This window comes from Mesoplodon bidens, assembly GCF_964165515.1.
Source record: "Mesoplodon bidens genome assembly, chromosome: 7".
Lineage (NCBI taxonomy): Eukaryota > Metazoa > Chordata > Mammalia > Artiodactyla > Ziphiidae > Mesoplodon > Mesoplodon bidens.
In genome coordinates, this window is record NC_138164.1 from 39522771 (window position 1) to 39541992 (window position 19222).

The window sequence follows — 19222 nt, forward strand, 5'->3', positions numbered from 1 at the left end:
TTTGTTTTCAAAGTCTTTGAGTCTGTTTCTGTTTTATAAATAAGCACATTTGTATCATGTTTTTTAGATTCCACATATAAGTGATATCATATGATACTTGTCTTTGTCTGACTTACTTCACATAGTATGATAGTCTCTAGGTCCATCCATGTTGCTGCAAATGGCATTACTTCATTCTTTTTTACGGCTGAGTAGTATTCCACTGTATATTTGTACCACATCTTCTTTATCCACTCCTCCATCGACATTTAGGCTGCTTCCATGTCCTGGCTGTTGTGAACAGTGCTTTCTGAGACTCATAGTCTAGCTCGTCTGTATTTTTTTAACTTTTGATAATTCGTGTATTTTATCTTGTTCTTTCTATCCAGATAACTCTTTTTTCTACCAGTTGTATTGAGACATAATTGACACACAGCAGTGTACTGAGCTTAAGGGTGTCCAGCATCATGATCTGACTTCCCTGCCTCCTGCAATGATGACCACAATCAGTTGAGTGAACAGCCCGAGTGTTTTTAAAGGCAGCGATTCTGATTTTCATTGCTCTGCCAGGTGCCAGGGATACACCGAGGAAGAAGCTCTCTGAGAATAAAGATTTGGGTTTGCTCTTCTGAGTAGCCAGAATAGTACTCCAGTCTTTCTGACTTGGGGCTGTGTATTTGTACACGCATCCTTGCATGTATGTGTGTACATGTGAGTATGTGCTGTGGGTTGGCATGTGTGTGTATTTGTATGTGTGTGTTTGTTGCCTGCATGAGCTCTAAGGAGGCCAAGGTCATAGAAGGGTGCCCTTCTCCTCAAGCAGGAGGTGATGGTCAGATAGTTCCTTGCAGAAGCCTGCCCTCCATCCTGCGAACCTTCCAGGCAATAAGTTTCCAGACAGCAGGCTCTCTGGCTTAGAGCCCCAGAAATGAAAAGTGGCTGTCCTGCTCTGAGGGAGCCTGGGTGCGGTGTTTCCAGTGCTCACTGCTGTGAATTAAACATCACAGGCCTTAGTCTCTGTGTGACATGGGGCTGCCTCAGGCAGAGGACAGTTTCCTTTCACACCAAGCAATGCCAGGGAGAGCTGGGCCAGTGACAGAGTTGTGACTTTCCCTTTGATGTGCCCTCTGGAGAGCTTACCCCTCCCCGAAGTGCCCAACCCCGCCCCCAGGGCTTGGCAGACTAGGTCCCAAAGCAGAGACACCAGACCACAGAATGGGACAGAGAAGGGCCCCAAAAAAAGCCATTGTCATGTACTGAAAACCTGAGGATTTACATAATGAGGTTTCACATGCTTTATTCCTGGGCTGCCTCATTCACACACAACGCAAGGGACGTGCCAGCCTGTTTGGCGCTGGACATCCCTCAGCCGAGAAGGGTCTGAAATGGCCAAGTTGAACCTGTGTCAGGGTCCCCAGAAGAGCTACAGCTAGTAGCTTTCAAATTCGTGGAATTCACAACTGGGGGAAAGACTTACCAAGGGGCAGGCACCTGCTCCACACCACACATGCTTCATCTCTCCCATCAACCCGCAAGGGATTCTGGCAAGTGTCGGCCCCTTAGAGAGAGGGGAAAGCTGATTTGACAGAGGGTACCGTTCCCTGGCTACTAAGTGGCAGAAACAGGATTTCCTCCCCACCTGCTGCCCTCCCCCGCCCAGGTTCACTTTTCCACACCCCTTCCTTCTGTGTCTCCCTTACCAGGGTGGCCCCCTTGGATACCTCGCACCATTGCTCCTGGGGGTTTCACTCCAGGACTCAGGTTTGCATTTCAGGCTTGTTGTTAATATGTTGTCAGAAATCCCTGTTTGTCAGGAAGAAAACAATAATACATTTTAAGTTTTGCTGGATCCTAAAGGGCACTTGTGTACATCTGTCTTGGTATCCGTTCCTTCCAGGGAGTATATCTTCGTTGTCTTTAAGCAGAAATGAACAGAAAGTAGAATTCCTCTTTTCTAAGTTTTACACTTAGTATTTTCACAAGGAGCCTTAGTTTTTTAGCCTCCTGTATAAAACTTTGAAACTCTTCACCCGTTCACAGAGGTGGCACGGTTGAAGCACTGAGATGAAATTACACATCTTAAGCTTCAGAATTGCCCCCCCCAAAAAAATGGAGTTTGTAGTTTTAATGTTTGACCATCTCTTCACCAAGCAGACCTTTCAAGAATCAAAAGTCCTATTTCCACACTAATATCTCTGGCTGTGAAAATGAGACTTGGTATAAGATGCTGGGCCTTCACAGCGAACTGGGCCTGTGGCTCTGTCCATGTGGCAGAGGGACGGGAACCGCTGCCCAGGCCGTGCTCACTCGAATCCACTTCCCACATCACTCGAGAAGCCGGCAGTGTCTCTCAGAGTTCAGAGGCCAGATTTGGAGTCCAACAAATAGGGGTCAAGCCCCACCACTGCCCTGAATGACCCTGAGTAAGTGGCTTGACCTCTGTATCCCAGGTTCCTCAACAAAAGCAACCAAAACTGTTAGCCTACTGCGTGGGGCAGCGGGAGGGTTAAATGGCAAAATGCCTGCAGTGCCTGGCACATCACAAGCCCCGTTTCTAAGGGGGAAGAATAGGCAGCTCATGGATGGGTGGGGATTCCTCTATTTCTTTCAGGGAGCTTCCTGCCAGCTGACGTCTTCCCCGGTCCTCCCAAAGCCGCTAGCTCTTATGGGAGGCGCTCTTCTCTTTGGTGAATACGACTAGGCCACGGCCAAGAAAGGACCCAGATACCTTTTGTGAATGGGCTAAGGCTGGGATTTTCAAGAGGAAATTTTTAAATGCACAGAAGTTGCCACTTGGGAAGCACGCAAGCCCTTTCTTAGGGCTTGAAGTGTAAGAAAGGCTGAAGGGCACCGGCTGCTTCTGGCAGGAGAAGCCGCTCAGCTCTCCTGCCAATCAAATCTGCAGCCAATCAAGTCCTGGCTATGGGGCGTGACCACCGCTTTGTCTTGTGGTCTCAGCCAGGAAAAGCCCCTAACCTTCCCTCTGCTTATTTAGCTCAGATCCCTCTTCTTTAAGATGAGAATAAAAATGGCACCTAGCTCGTAGCCTTCCCAATGGGAGCTTGTATACAAAAGCCTTAGCACATAGGACCACAAAGCATACACGCTCTCCTACCATCGTCATTATCCTCACTATTCTCTTTAACTCACTATCTTCCAAGATTTCCTTGGGCCCAGGTATTGTCAAGATTCTGGCTTCTTCCGTGCCACTTGTGTGTTTTGTTTGTTTGTTTGTTTGTTTTTGCGGTACGCAGGCCTCTCACTGTTGTGGCCTCTCCCGCTGCGGAGCACAGGCTCCGGACGCGCAGGCTCAGCGGCCATGGCTCACGGGCCCAGCCGCTCTGCGGTATGTGGCATCTTCCCGGACCGGGGCATGAACCCGGGTCCCCTGCATCGGCAGGTGGACTCTCAACCACTGCGCCACCAGGGAAGACCGAACTGTATACTTTCAAATGGTTAAGATGGTAAATGTTATGTATATTTTACCATAATTAAAAATTAAAAATGTTAATTATTTGGGGAAAAAATGCCGTTGGGGACTTTATAATGGATGGCTCAGTCTGTTAGCACTGGACTTACCATTCAATCTCAATATCGTTAAAAACAGGATGACCAGACATTATGTGCTCACTGTGTGATGCAGGATGGATCACACAGTACCGCCTGTGAAGGCGACTGGACAACAAAAAGACTTTGATCTCCTCAGACCTCTAGATCTAACTATTTGTTTACAGGAAACATGGGGAAAAGAGGAACAAGTTAACTGAAACCAAGAAGAAGTGATCAGCCAAATCCAGGATGTGAATGTTCTCCAGGACAAAAGACCCAGTTTCTCCAACAAATCAGTGGCTGGGGGATAAAAAAGGTCAGGGGCGGGGTGTTGCTGTTACAGAATTAAAGACATTTCAGAGACATAACAACCAAGTGTAATGTGTGGACATTGTCTGGATCCTGATTCTAACAAACCAACAGTAAAAAAGATATCTCTGAGAGAATCAAGGAAATGTGAGCATGGACTGAATATTAGATGATATTCAGGAATGATAATAAGTATTTTTAGCTGTGATCATGTCAAGGCGGGGATAATGTAAAGGAAAAAATAGTCCTTTCAGTTAGGATGTCTTTATGGGTGAAATGACACAACTTGCTTTAAATTAACCTAGAAAACAACTCAAAAAGGAAGAAAAAAGAATGAAAGAACACTGGGAAAATGTTGAAGCTGGATGATGAATACATGGAGTTAATCGCACTCTTCTCTAGTTTTGTGTGTGTTTCCAAAATCCCATAATAAAAAACAATTTTTATGTAGGCAATCTCAAAGGAACATACAGACACACACACAAACAGAGTGAGCTACAACCAAAGCATAAGCAAATGAGGAAGCCATTTGCCTTTAGTAAGTGCAGGAAAAGGGAGATTAAGCCTTGGGCCTTGAAAAGTGAGCTAACCAAGTCTAAGATGCCTGTATTAAGCTGGCACCCTCAAAGATGCTCCACACCCTGGCAAGAGGAGGGCTTAAAAACTTTTTTTTTCTGGACTTTCAGAAAGGGGAGCCTATGAAAACCTGTAGTTTTCAATGTGGCTCTGGAGGGGAAAACTAATAATGGCCACAATACTGATGATGATGATGATCACCCTGAAGGTTTGTAACCACGTGGGTCTGGGGCTCAAGTTTATACTCCATGTATTCAGTGGGAAAACTCCCAAGTTGAGGAAATAAATGTCAGTGTTCAGAGGTTATTAGCATCCCCGGCATCCAGCTGAAACAAACAAAAAAGACTTCCGAGAGCAAAGCAGCCAGGAATCAGACCCCTCAGGATTCCCACAGATTAAGTTCAATCAAGAATGAGATCACAGTCAAATTACTAAACATCCAAGCAATAAGTCAGTATGAGCCAGAGTAAGCAGACACAACAAACAAGACATTGAGACACCACCCCACTGCCACTCCCACCCAAAGATTTCAGATGTTGGAATTATCAGATAACAGATTCTAAAATCACTATGTGTTCAATATTTGTTTAAAGAAGGCTTTTAAAATGAGCAAGGAATGAGACTATCAAAAATGGCCAGGCATTTGTCCTCAGGAGTTTGTGGGAGCACAGGAGAGCTATTTGACCCCTGTACATTTGGCTCTTCCATTCTGGTGGGAAAAACAGATTTCTTTACAGAATCAAATTATGCTGGCAATAAAAATTCAAGTGCTTCCAGGAGCCCGGAGGAAATATGATCAGTGCATTGGGCAGGCAGAACATAGGCTGTATCTAAAGAGGGAGCCTCTTCTCAGCCCCAGCAGATTGTTGATCTATATACAAGAAGAGAGTCCAGGTATTGCCAGATATTCCCATTTTCCCAAAAAAAGGCATAAATCCAGATGTCAATGAGCTGTACATGTTGGCTACTGTGGTAGACATCTGGTTTTTGTCACCTAATAGCAATTGACCTCTCTTCTAAAATATTATGGTGTTATGATCCCCCTTTGGGGACAACACCTTTCTCCTAGTCTCAGTCCAGTTTCTCAGAGATGGTGTTGATTCCACCTCTGGCTGCAGGGCTGGGCATGTGGCTCAAGCTCAGCCAATCAGAGCAGTCTCCTGGGCCACAATAATTGGCTCAGGAATGGGCTTTTGACCCACCCAGAGAAAATGAGAAGCAGTGAGGCCATTGGGGGAAGCTTAAGAAAAAGACTCTTATCCTTCCCTATGGAATTCAAAGCTGAGAAAATGTAAGGGCTGGAGCTTCGGCTGCCTTTTTGTGACCATTATAGAGAGATTCTGTCTAAGGTTGGATCCACATGGTTCAAAGAATCCCTGAGAGCTGGAGAGAGGTCAAGGCCTCATGATATCATCTGAGCCTGAACCCAGAGGTTCCCTCTAGACTTTTCATTTTTGGTAACCAGTGAATTTGCATTCATGCTGAAGACAATTTGAATAGGTTTCTCTGTCACTCCACAGAAAGAGGCCTCTCCCTTCAGCAATTAATTAAAAGTCTTTTAACACGCTGGGAAAGCCAGACAAACATATCTGAGGGCTGACCATGGACCTTCAGTCTGCGGTCTCAGCACCTGGCCCCCCCTCTCCTTCTGTACTCTTGTCCCTAGCTTCTCTGATGACTCATCTTCTGGCCTCCATTCCCACTGCTCCTGCCTTGGACCATCCTCTTCTCTCCCTGCTCTGCCTCCGGAAATCCTACTCATCCTTCAGAACTCAAGTCAAATGGGTCCTTTTTTCTTAGCGCTTTCCTGACAACCCCACCCTAAGCCCTACCCGAGGCAGAAGAAGATACCTCTCCCTCCATCCCCAGGCCCCTCTGACCCCCCCACCGATGAACACTCAGCCCTTCTGCTAAGGATCCTAATTACCCAGCCACGTTCCTGTCTCGCCTGCTTCTTGACCGTGATCCAAATTCAGACCCAGATTAGAAGGGATGATATTTGAGGCTTAAGTTTCAAAAAACAATCAGTTCTTAGGAGAAGTCAGAAAACATGGTGAAAGATGAGGATTTGGGTCAGGGATTCGAAAGAAAAGAACAGTTGTTCCAGGGAAAAGAGAGGGTCTATGTGGAGTGCAGTGAGGAAGGAGGAACCACTGGACATATTTGGACCAAACGAAATGATTCAGAGGAAACCTGAGAAGAAATGTCTAGAGAGGCATGAGGTTGATCTGACTGGAAAGGAATATAAAAATTGTGTGACGGGAATGACCCAAAACAACAACGACAAAATGCCCAAAATAGGTGCACTGTTCACACGAGAAAAGAATACGGACAGCAGCAAGACGCTGAGAAACCTCCAGAAAACAAGAGAGAAGGTGACAAAGGATGAGGTCATCTCAAACCAGATAAACTGGGAGGCTTTCTATGAATTGAAAGGGGTTTTTCAAAAGCTAGGGCTCATGTTGGCTTGCCCCTGATGGAAACTCAGGGCACCGAGGCCTTCTGGAATTTTCTGTTCAACAGACAGACACAGGGAGGGTCCCAGGAGGCCAGGCAGTGGCTAGATGTACCAAAAGAACTACCATGGGTCAAAGGACAAAACAAGCAAGGTGTCAGTTTATGAGCCACCCCAGGCAAGCACTGTCTCGCTTTTTACTTCTAAGGACCATGGGACCTTGTCCACAGTTCCCATGCCACCTACCCTGGGACCAAGTCTTTCTTCATGTGATAAAATACCTAAGCCGGAGAGTATCCAATCACAGCGGTCTTTAACCTTTGTTGGGGACATACCTGGTTGAGGCTCTGAGCCCTCTTCCCAGAAAAATACACACAGCCTCAGACACAACAAAGTTTCCTTCCCGTTTAAGCAGCTTATACCCTCCCTGGGCCCATCTCTTGAACAATATTTCCTAAACTCATTCACTTAATCAAAAAAACATTCATTGAGTGCCAGCTACCTGGTACCTGCCAGGAACTGCTGCCAGGTACTGCTCCAGGCACCAAGGATACAGGGATCCTCGCCTCATGGAGTGGACCTTCCAGTTTGTATCTGAGCCCTCAAATGATCAGAATGTCTGGCGAAGCGGCCCGGGAATTCAGTGATTCTGACATGGGGCCAGAATTAGGACCTGTCGTCCCAAAGAGCCCCAGCTCAAACACCCCTTCTGTAAGGAGAGAGGGGAGGAGTGTATTGAAAGCATGTGCTCTAACTGGGAAGCTCATAGCCTGCTGAGGGAGTGTAGAGGGTACCTGCACTTTGGAAAAATGTTTGGCAGAATCTCATAAAGCCGGATGTATGTGTGACCCAGAAATTCTACTCCTAGATATATACCCAAGAGATATGTGCACATGTGCATACCAAAAGGCATACACAACGGCCCCCAAATATCCCTGGTGTTCACGCCTCTGTGTCCCCTCCCCTTGCGAGTAGGCAGGACTGTACCTTATTTCTAATCAGTAGATGCTGCAAAGGTGATGGGCATGTCATTTCTGTGATTATGTTACAGAAGATTGTAACTTCCATCTTGCCTGGAGACTCTCTCTATGGACTCTCACTGGCTTTGATGAAGCAAGCCACCTTATGGAGAGGCCCACATGGCAAGAAACAGTGCAAGATCTCTGGCTAACAGCCAGCAAAAGGTGAGGCCCTCAGACTAACAACCCTCAGGGAACTGTATCCTGCCAACCACCACATGAACTGGAAAGAGGATCCTTCCCCAGCTGAGCCTCAGATGAGACCCCAGCCCTGGCCACCTCCCTCATTGCAGCCTGGGAGAGACCCTGAGCAGAGAACCCAGCTAAGCAGTGCCCGGATTCGTGACCCACAGAAACTGTGACATAAGTGTGTGTTTTTGGGATCCGTTAAGTTTGCCATAATTTGTTCTGCAGGAATAGATAACAGAGTGTAATGCAATGCAGCAGTGAGAATGAATGAACCACAGCTACATCAGACAACGTGGTCGAACCTCACATAGTTGAGTGAAAGAAACCAGGCAGCAAATGGAATCTGTAAGATTCCATTTCCATGAAGTTCAAAACCAAGCAGAATTAATCTATGATTGGAAGTCAGACAAGCGGGAGGGGGTAACAAGAATGAGCACAGGGAGTCTTCTCGGAGGGGCGGGGGTGGGTGGTGATGTTCTGCTTCTTGTTCTGGGTTCTGGTTAGGGTGGGTGCATACACTTTGTGAAAATTCTTCAAGTGTACACTTATCAGTTGTGCTCTTTTCGAGATGTATATTATGTTTTGAAAACAAAACTTTACAAAAAAGAAAATATGCTGGAGTCCAACAGCTAGGGTTCGAATCTTGGACCTATCACTTACAAGATTTGTAACTGGGCAAGTTACTTGACTTTTCTGAGCCCGCTTCTGTGAAATGGGTTGGGCCAAGAATTAAATAAAACAGTGCATGGCATAGTGGCTGGTACCTAACAAGCCTCAGTAAATATTAGCTAGTTTGGTTAACCTCATTCATAGTGGTTCATTGTTAATCCCCAAAAAAAGAGTAGTGGAGGTTGATTTGCCTGGATGCCTGGAAGTCGAATATATGGAGTTGTCTTGCACATGCCACGCCACAGAGACCAGCTGGATTCTCAGAATCCCTCTAGCAGCGATCAGGGGAGCTCAGCCTGCCTCTGACACCCACACCCAGAAATGTCCCTGGGCAACAAGCAAGATGATATGCGAGTGTTCTGAGGTCAAGTTTGCTCTGGGTTGGGACTGAGACGATGCAAATCAAAGCTCTCCCCAGGATGGCTGTGATCGGGTTGAGATGGTGCTGTCCTCCCACATCATCAAGAAAGCAACAAAAACAAGCAAACAGACAGACAGCAACGCGGACATTCACAGAAGGAGTCTGTGGTACCGGGCACAGTTTACTACTTCACACATTTAACCCATTTGGTCTTTACAGTCAATGCTGTTATTACCTCCATTTTACAGGTGAGAGAAGTGAGGTACAGACAGAATAAAACAAACAAACAAACGAAACCAGGCCGATCAGAGGTGGGATCAGCAGCCTTCATCTGCAGCTTTCAAACAGAACATACAGACTGACCTCCCTGGCGAAGCTTTTTTTCTGTTTTTTTGTTTGTTTATTTTAGAGAGAGTGGTTTTTTGGTTTTGTTTTAATTTTTTAAATTAATTAATTAATTAATTTTTGGCTGTGTTGGGTCTTCGTTTCTGTGCGAGGGCTTTCTCCAGGTGTGGCAAGCGGGGGTCACTCTTCATCGCGGTGCACAGGCCTCTCACTATCGCGGCTTCTCTTGTTGCAGAGCACAAGCTCCAGACGTGCAGGCTCAGTAGCTGTGGCTCACGGGACTAGTTGCTCCGCAGCATGTGGGATCCTCCAAGACAAGGGCTCGAACCCACGTCCCCTGCATTGGCAGGCAGATTCTCAACCACTGTGCCACCAGGGAAGCCCCCTGGCAGAGCTCTGATTTGCAAGAGATGAACATCCCAACCAGCCTTGTCTCTATCTGAGAAAACACCTGGGTGACTTCTCATTTTCTGACAGGGGAAGGGGGTGAGCACGGCCGCAGAAGGCCTCAGTGACCAGCTGTGATTTTGTGGTTTGAATTTATTTTTGTGAACCTGTGTGTGTGTGTGTGTGTGTGTGTGTGTGTGTATAAAAACCTGCATTTCCTTAGCCCATAGCGTCAGGTTATGAATGGACTGTGGAGCCTCCAGTGGCCCTTTGCTCTCCCATCTGACACCTACTCAACAGCTTAGCTACTTCCTGATCTTCCAGCGCTCTCTCTCTCTTTTACTCTCCCTTTCTCCTGTTCCAGCTCTTTCCCTGGCTCTCTCTTACCCCTTAAAGGCTGGGCAAGGTCCCTACCTCTTCCAGGCAGGAGGCCAGCATTCATTTCTTGTTGGAATGCAGGGGACAACAAGCAGATCTGGGGAGGGGGCACAGTGGATGGGCTCTCCCGGTCAAGGACAGCCCAGGGAAGGTAACTGCGGCCCAATGAGATTTTATGGGGCAGAGGTCCTGCAGGAAAGAAGCCCAGAGGGTGGCAGGAGAGGTCCCTGGCAAGCCCCAGCTACCCCCTCCTGGCCTCAGCTCCCTCCCCCTCTTGCTGCAGGCACTGCCCAAACTTCAGGACAGCCGGAAGCCCAGATTGTTCAGGGCTGAGGGAAAGCAGGTGGTGAGCATGGGTGTCTCGTGGCTGTGACACCTGTCACCTGTGGTCCCCGGGGAAAATACCGTCCCATCACAGTCATCTAGATTCAAATCCTGTTCTGGCTGTGTCACCTTGGTCACACACCTCCATGTCTCTTGAGCCCTATTTTCCTGTTCCAGTGGGAGTGACGTGATAGAAATAACACCCGTCACGACACTTTTGGGCGCTTCTCTGCAGAGCTCCGAGGTCCAGGTGTTTCACACACACCTACTGCCCCAGGTTATGCTGAGGATTAAATGAGATGATCCACAGGAAGGACTGGGACAGAGCCCTGCGGGTGGAAAGCCCGGAGTTAACATCACTCGCTTCAGTATTAGGAGGACAGCTGGGAATGACAAAGCTGGGACCTGGACCCAGGCCTTTCAGACACCAGCATCCTGATGTTGATGGAGATACAGTACAGCCTTGGTAGCCACCCAGAGCTCAAGAAGATTGATTGATTACAGGCATCACCAAGGAGCCCATATAAGCTAGAAATCTTTTTTTTTTTGGCCATGCCTTGTGGCTTGCGGGATCTTAATTTCCCCACCAGGGATTGAACCCGGGCCAGGGCAGTGAAAGCACCAAGTCCTAACCAGTGGACCGCCAGGGAATTCCCCAGGTGCAGTATTTTGAACACCCCATCATCGCAAAGTACAACTCTCACTCAGCCCAGGACATGCTATGATAAAGCCATGAGTTATTGGGGTATTTTAGTTTCTGTTTTTGAAATTTAAGTGGATGACATGGAACTGGGTTTTAAGACTTTCACACACCCTTTGAGATGACTGTGGCATCCTGTGGGGAGCGGCAGGGTCCAATCAAGATTTGGCAATTTCTGCTCCAGTGAGCCTGAATGTCAGCTTTGTTCTCCGTTTAGTATTTCCTCATCGAGAGATGGACTAATGGCAACATAGGCTCTCCCAAGCCTATCAGGGGGCCAAGGGCGGCACCGGCTCCAGGCTGGCCTGGATGGGCTCTGTAGGGTCTGGCTGGCAGTGAGCAGGGTTGCGTTCTGTGCTCATGTTGATGACACTGAAGACAAGCATGGAGATGGGCATGGGGCTGGGGAGGGCCAAGGCTACAGAAGCCTAGGTCCTGGGGTAAGGACAGTTCAGCTCAGCAGCTCAAGAGTAGGAGGCAAGGCTGTGGGCGGGTGGCAAGGGCTGCCCCTGTTCATTCACTCATTCGTTCATTCAGGCACTGTTCTAGGTACTGGTGATACAGCAGTGAACAAAAGAGAAAAAAAAACCCTGCCCTCATGGAGCTTAAGTTGGGGGGCAGGGGGGAGTTGGGAGTGGGGAGACTGACAGCAAATAAGAGAAGGAAACTAAATAAATAGCATGTTAGAGGAGTGGTAAGATGAAGGGAAGAGCAATAGAGTGAGGTGTTTGTTTTGTTATTCATGTTTTTTTGGGGGGGTGTCTTTTGTTTTGTTTTATTTTTTTGGGTGGCATCATGGGGCTTGCAGGATCGACCAGGGATCGAACCGGGCAGTGAAAGCACCGAGTCCTAAACATTGGACCGCCAGGGAATTCCAAGACCCTTTTAAATAGGGTGATATTTGAGTAAAAATCTGAAGGAGCTGAAGGAGATCCCTGGGGGAAGTGCCTGGTAGGGAGAAGAAACAGTAACTGCAAAGGCCCTGAGGCAGAAATGTGCCTGGAGAGTTGAGCCTGACCCTCTCTGTTCCTCTGAAGTTACCACTCAGGGCCCCGGCCTCTGTGGTCACTCCTCATACATTCCTAAGGTCTTTCTGGTCGAATGGAACTAACCCAGGCAGAACCTTCCAGGCTGACTGAGGGCCTGGAAGAGATTTCTAGGGACAAGTGCTGGGAGGGCTCTGCGATTCAACGGCAGGGTTGAATAAGTCCTGAGGTTTTGCCAAGCTTTTTTTTTTTTTTTTTTTTTTTTTTTTTTTTGCTGTACGCGGGCCTCTCACTGCTGTGGCCTCTCCCGTTGCGGAGCACAGGCTCCGGACACACAGGCTCCGCGGCCATGGCTCGCGGGCCCCGCCGCTCCGCGGCATGTGGGATCTTCCGGGATAGGGGCACGAACCCGTGTCCCCTGCATCGGCAGGCGGACTCTCAACCACTGCGCCACCAGGGAAGCCCTTTGCCAAGCTTTTAACAAATGCACAAGGAATTTGAAAGAATGCAACAAATTCATTCCTGGACCATGCTCCAGAGCTGCCTAATCAGAATCTCTGAGGTCTGTGCCAGGGAATGTGCATTTCTAAGAGCCTCTAGGCATGTGGGAGCATCTTTACCATATATTCCATCCCATATCGATTTCCATGATTTTTCTCTCTTATATCTTCTTCTAATTGACTAGAGTGGAGTCTGCCATCTTTCATCTTTCTCAGATGAATATTTTGAGTTTGTCTTGGGGCACCTTGTCCGTCATTTCCTGCCAGGGAAATGAGGCATTCTGTAGGTAGTCAGCAGGTCTGTTCTGCTCCCAGACAGAAGGGGCTGATTTGAAAAAGGTGACATGGGGTGAGGGGAGATAGTTGGCATTTGCATGTCTTCTCCACACGCTCCATCCCCCCAGCCCCGTGCCCATGGGGAGTGCGGGGGGGTTTCTTAAGGATCTGATCCAGGTCAACACTGGGGCCACCGTCTGACCTTATAGGGACTCAGGTGATGTTTGTAGAAGTAAAGAACACATGAATGAATAAACGCGAGTTTTGACAGGGAAGGACAGGAACAGTAAGGCTGTGGGCTTGTAAATACCCTTTCCCTAGCACGTGGGAGAATCTTCCATTCTTTCAGAAGTGTTCCTTCCACCCCACCCATCTCCCATCTCCACCCCCACCCCCAGAAGTGATGGTCCCCCCAGCTTACTCTGTTTTCTCCTCCACAACAGAGAGAACTAGAGATTCGGGTGGGACGGGGGGTACTAACCTCCAAGCTTCTCGTGGTTCAGCTCCATTACCCTCCCACGCCTGACCACCCCCTCCTCAACGCACCGAGCCTAGAGCTAAGGTCAGTAGGGAGGATTCTCGAGTCTGCTCCTTCCCCGCTGTAAGACTTGGAGCTACTTCTGTGAACACTGAGCCTGTTTCTCCATCCTTGAAACGGGGCTGGGGACCTCTAGGGGGCAGGTCGGGGAGGGCTCGCAGCGCTGCAGCGGGCTGTAATTGGCCGGGTGCTGCCAGCGCACCTCCCCCTCATCCTCGGGCACCGCGCACGCCACGCCCCTCCCCAGCTCGGCCGTCAGAATGGCGTTGCCGTGGCGACGTTTGTAAAAAGGCCGGGCGGGCGCGCGGGCTGCGGGCCTTCGCCTGGAGACTCCGCGGGAGGGCGGCAGAGCGGAGGTCAGGGCTCTCGGCGGAGGACGAGGCGTGGGCTTCTTCCTCTGGCCAGGTGAGAGCGGCGCGCGAGGAGGCGGCGGGCGGAAACCTGGGCCGGAGGAGGCCAGCCCTGCGAGGTCAAGGGCGTTGGGGTAGGCAGGGGACCCGGCGCCAGCCGAGTCCGAACTCTCTGATCCAGGCTCGGGTCGCCAGGAGCACCCCAGAAAAGGTGCCCCAACACCAGCCGTTCCTTCCTAAGTGCAGCCCCTACCTCGCCCCCCAAGGGAGGCGGCACGGGAGCTTTAAGCCTCTCCTGGGCACTAGCTCTTGGATGTCCTGTGAGTATAGCTGGGATTAAGAGAGGAACCCCTGTTTCCCATGATTTATGGACAACACCCACCCAATGGTCAGAGACACACACACACACACCCGCCCCTTACCTGAACTCCCCTTCTTTAAGGAACTTTGAGGCCACTGTAAACCTCAAAAGAAAGTTTGCTCCTATAGCCCAATTCTGAGCCATCCAAAGTGGTCGGGGGAACGCAGATGACTGAAGCCCTTTTGCTCTTTCCTGTGGCTGGTGCTCCATGGCGCTGAGTAAGAACGAATTCACAGAGCTCCACACATTCAAATTACTTTGACAGTGTTTTCACGCAAGGAAGTGATGCACAGGGCAAAATGAAGGTGGAGAAATATTGTCCAATCCAAAAGCTAAAGAGATAGAATTTAGGTTTTCCAAGGAGTCATCTAAGCTAGATACTGACAGGAAAAATGAAAGGTAGTTACTATCAAAGCTTCCTAGCCAGCTGGCTGTACTGACTTGCTTTGAGGTGTCCTTTGTATTTTCATTCACTCAGCAAGTGTTTCCCAAGCACCTACTATGTGTCAGGTTCTGCCCCCCCGCCGCCCCCTACCCTGGAGAAGGGGTAATGCACAGAACTGGCAGGAACTGCAAAGGGTCTGACATTTGACCCTGTTTGAAAGTTAGTAAGTTAGCCTGCCCAGCTTATAGTTCCTAGCAGAAGACAAGAGACTCCTGGGCCAGAAACAAAGAACTTGATTACTCACAGCACAGCTGACATAAAAGGCAGCAGAGCTGCATATGCACATTGGTTCCTGTTGCCCTGAAAGTCCCTTGGGGTGGTGCAGAGCAGCCAGTGTGGATGCTGTGCGCACATGCTGTGCGCACAGTGGGTCTGTGTCCCAGGTAAGGAACTCCAAACTCAGGAAACTGCAATCTTTGAAAGGGGCTGCTAGCAAACCTGCCCAACTTTTGCCCCAGAAGGAGCCGTTATCTTTATTACAAACATTACCTCTATCCTCACAGGCTGTTTGCCATACAAGCATCCTCGGAAAGTGAGTGCAGGACAAAATCTTTCAATGCCTTTGCTCTGAAGATGGGTACAAACACAAAATACCCATGAAGAATTGCTTCTTAACAAAATGAACACAGTCCTGGTTTTCGAGGAACATATATCTTAGTGAAAGAGAAACCAACAGCAAGCATAACTAAAGAAAGGAACAAGAACATGTCAGAGAATGATAAGTACAGGGAAGGAAACACAGCAGGGGAAAACTAGCAGGGGAATAACATGACTGAGGGTGCCTTTAGCCAGAGTGGTCAGTCAGGTGGTTGCCCCGAGGGGGGACGTCTGAGCAGAGAGAAGACCCCAGCCTTGGGGACGTCTGGGGTGAGAGCTAAAAAACAAATATGCGCATGATCCAAGTTTAAGTTTTAGATTAGTGGCGTTTCCTGTGGTTTTCCTGCAGAAGAGACATTTCTTGGAAGTTTCCATTTTAGCTTAATTAGACTTGAATGTGTTGCGTGCTAACATGGTCCTCTGCAATTGAAGATTAATAACTGAAGGCAGCAGAGCATGGTTCTTTGGGAAGAGGAAATGTCTTTTCCCCTGTATACATGACAGCGAACTTAATCAAATGTATTTCTCATTATCTGAAAGCATCAATATTTGTGGGACATCCACAGGCCTCAAAGTTTACAAATATAAACTATCCTGCTTATTTTTATTTCTCTTACCCCCAGGTAGGGTCTCGTCTTCCTTTCAGAGGATAGAATGCTGGTTTCAAGGACTTTCTTTTACTACATGTGCCAAGTGTCAGCAGACAGTGCAATTCCCCCACCCCTACTCTGCCCCACCAGCAGCAATGGAGGTTTATACACTGGTTACATGCAAAGGCTCAGAGTTGTCACACACTTACTATTGTGTGACCTTAACATCTCTGAGTCTCAGTTTCCTCATTTGTAAAGCGGGACAATACTGACACCTGCCTCGCAGGGTGGTTCTGAGGATGAAAAGAGGCCATGTGTGTAAAAGGATAGCCCAGTGCCTGGCACTTAGTAGGGATTCAGTGATGGAATGATGATGGAGATGTTGATGGAAAGCAGAGCCAGACCGGAGACCCTCTACGGTCAGACCTAGATGATTTTTGTTTTTATCCACAGTCTAACAACTTCACACTTCAGTGACCTTTCAGTTGAAAAGAGACTTTGGGGACTTTCCTGGTGGCTCAGCGGTTAAGAATCCGCCTGCCAATGCAGGGGACACGGGTTTGAGCCCTAGTCCAGGAAGATCCCACATGCCTTGGAGCAACTAAGCCAGTGCACCACAACTACTGAGCCTGCACTCTAGAGCCTGCGAGCCACAACTAGGGCCCATGTGCCGCAACTACTGAGCCCACGTGCTCCAACTACTGAAGCCTGCACACCTAGAGCCCATGCTCCACAACAGGAGAAGCCACCACAATGAGAAGCCTGCGCACTGTGAGGAAGAGTAGCCTCCTCTCGCCGCAACTAGAGAAAGCCCACATGCAGCAACGGAGACCCAACACAGCCAAAAAAAAAAAAAGGAAAAAGAAGAAAAGAGGCTATCTTTGACATGGCACTGAGATGGATCAGAATTCAAATATCATGTGAATTATCATCAACATCTTGGAACCAGCTAAAGTCACTGAAATTTTTATGTTTTAAAACACATGTATATATGGGCTTCCCTGGTGGCACAGTGGTTGAGAGTCCGCCTGCCAATGCAGGGGACACAGGTTCGTGCCCCGGTCTGGGAGGATCCCACATGCCGCGGAGTGGCTGGGCCCGTGAGCCATGGCCTCTGAGCCTGTGCATCCGGAGCCTGTGCTCCGCAACGGGATAGGCCACAACAGTGAGAGGCCCGCGTACCGCAAAAAAAAATAAAATAAAAATAATAAATAAATAAAAATTAAAAAAATAAAAAACATGTATAGGGCCTCCCTGGTGACGCAGTGGTTGAGAATCTGCCTTCTAATACAGGGGACATGGGTTCGAGCCCTGGTCTGGGAAGATCCCATGTGCCGCGGAGCAACTAGGCCCGTGAGCCACAACTACTGAGCCTGTGCATCTGGAGCCTGTGCTCCACAACATGAGAGGCCGCGATAGTGAGAGGCCCATGCACCGTGATGAAGAGTGGCCCCCGCTTGCCACAACTAGAGAAAGCCCTCGCACAGAAACGAAGACCCAACACAGCCAAAAATAAATAAATAAAATTTAAAAACATGTATAGGGTTTACTTTGAAATGCATTAAAATATAAAATGTATAGATGGGTAGATATGTGATAAAGCAAATAGAACAAAATGTTGATTGTAGAATCTGGGTGATTGTTCTATAGAAGTTCACCATCCACTTCTTTCAACTTTTCTGTGTGTTTGACATTTTCATAATAAAATGCCAGCAAAAGATACGTACAGAGTCTTGACCGTACAGCCAAGCTATAATCTTGATATTTTGTCTTTGGAAATCATTTTTTTTTCAACCTAAATATATGAAGGAATGCGGTGACTTAAAAAGAAAGTATCTTCTAATGCCCATTTCCTTGATGACTGACTCTTCCACACTTTAAGAAGCTCTGTAGAAGTTGGAGTTTCTTGAGTCAAAGTTCAGAAGCCCAAGATTAATAACAGTCAGAATCACAGTAGGACAAATGGGTGTTTAGTGTAGCATTCACCATTCTAGATGCTTCACATTTAATCCTCACAAAACTCTTTGGGATACAGAGTATTATTAGCCCCATTTTACAGATGAGGAAACAGAGGCATAGAGAGAGAATAAGTAACTCACTCAGAGTCACAGAGCTAGTAAGTGGTGGGTTAGTAACACTGAGTATTTGATTCTGTCAGATAACTAACCCCAAACTAAGCTTAATGGGAGGTGGAGAGCGGTTATCAGTGGAATTCAGATTTGTTTGGGTTTTTTTTTTTTTTTGCTATTGCTTGTTTGTGCTCTGAGTTACATAAAGGATGTCCTCTTGTGATCAGAAGCAAGCTCATCTATGCCGGCTATCACTGTTAAAAGGACAGTCTTAAAAATGTGCAGAATTATCATTGTGATCATTGTTAAATCCAGCTATCCACTCCTACCTCTGCTGACTTCTCCTGTGGACATTATGGTGTATTCCATTCATTCTAAATATGACATTGAATAATTAGAGGACTGTATTTTTCTAACAAAATTGTTTTCTGAAAACCTTTTATAGGGAAAGCAGAGAATATGAAAGCCTATCTAAAGAGTGCAGAAGGCTATTTTGTCCTGAATAAAAGCACTACGATTGGAAGGCATGAAAATTCAGACCTTGTTTTAGAGGTAAGACCTCTTCCTAGCCAGTCCCCGACCCTCCCTACCCCTCACACCACCAAAAGTCCTTACTGTTCTGTGGACTCCAGTCTCTTGTAAAGCACAGCCTCTGGCTAACAGTCCCAGCCTTCCTAGGTGTGCCACCAATAACCAATCCCGGCATGTGCTGGGTCTCCCTGGCACATGTGGTAAGAATGAGCACAGTGCAAAGTGCGATGGGCCCTGTGTCCTTTGCTGACTGTGTGTGCAGTGTCCCACCCTGATGGCGCGGTTTGGAAGGTGGGCGTAGAGCTGATGCTTGACCTTCACCTGCTCCGCGTCTGGCAGCCACGGCCACCTGAAGGGCCCAGCTTGAGCAATGGCCTCTCGCCCTTTCCAGAGCTTCTGGAGACTATGGGCCCCTCAGAGCCCTCCCGTGCCCCCGTACCTCCAAGTAGTAAATCAGGGTAAGCCCTGGGCATGGCCTCAGCGCTCTCTCACTTCATTTCATTCCATTCTCTGAATTAGCTGTGGCTTGGTCCACAGTCCCAGCTCATTGACAGCCAAGGAAGTTGGAAGAAATTGTAAGTAAGGAATTATACAAACAGTGGCTTTGAGCCTTTTAACATTTTGAAAGGGATTAAAATATTGAAGCAGAAAGAGAAATGCAATGGAATCCCTTTAGGACTGTGAAAGGCAGACCACTCTCAGACTTCACTCAACAGATTTTTTTAAACTTTATTTTGAA

General features: G+C 48.0%; 2 protein-coding genes and 1 pseudogene across 3 annotated transcripts in view; all 3 read left to right on the forward strand.

The window, feature by feature from the left end:
- The window catches only part of LOC308620767 (centrosomal protein of 78 kDa-like), a 418103-nt pseudogene that overhangs the window by 233121 nt on the left and 165760 nt on the right, over positions 1–19222 (forward strand). The window lies entirely within an intron of this gene.
- The window catches only part of LOC308620072 (forkhead-associated domain-containing protein 1-like), a gene marked incomplete at its 3' end in the record, with an annotated part of 254740 nt that overhangs the window by 135137 nt on the left and 100381 nt on the right, over positions 1–19222 (forward strand). The gene's annotated exons all lie outside the window — the stretch shown is intronic.
- Positions 17872–19222, forward strand: part of LOC308620074 (forkhead-associated domain-containing protein 1-like) — a gene marked incomplete at its 3' end in the record, with an annotated part of 87888 nt that continues 86537 nt past the window's right edge. Inside the window, exon 1 of the mRNA XM_081239411.1 lies at positions 17872–18504. Within this exon, the coding sequence (XP_081095537.1) occupies positions 18412–18504 (93 nt within the window). The 5' untranslated portion in view covers positions 17872–18411. The remainder of the gene's footprint in view (positions 18505–19222) is intronic.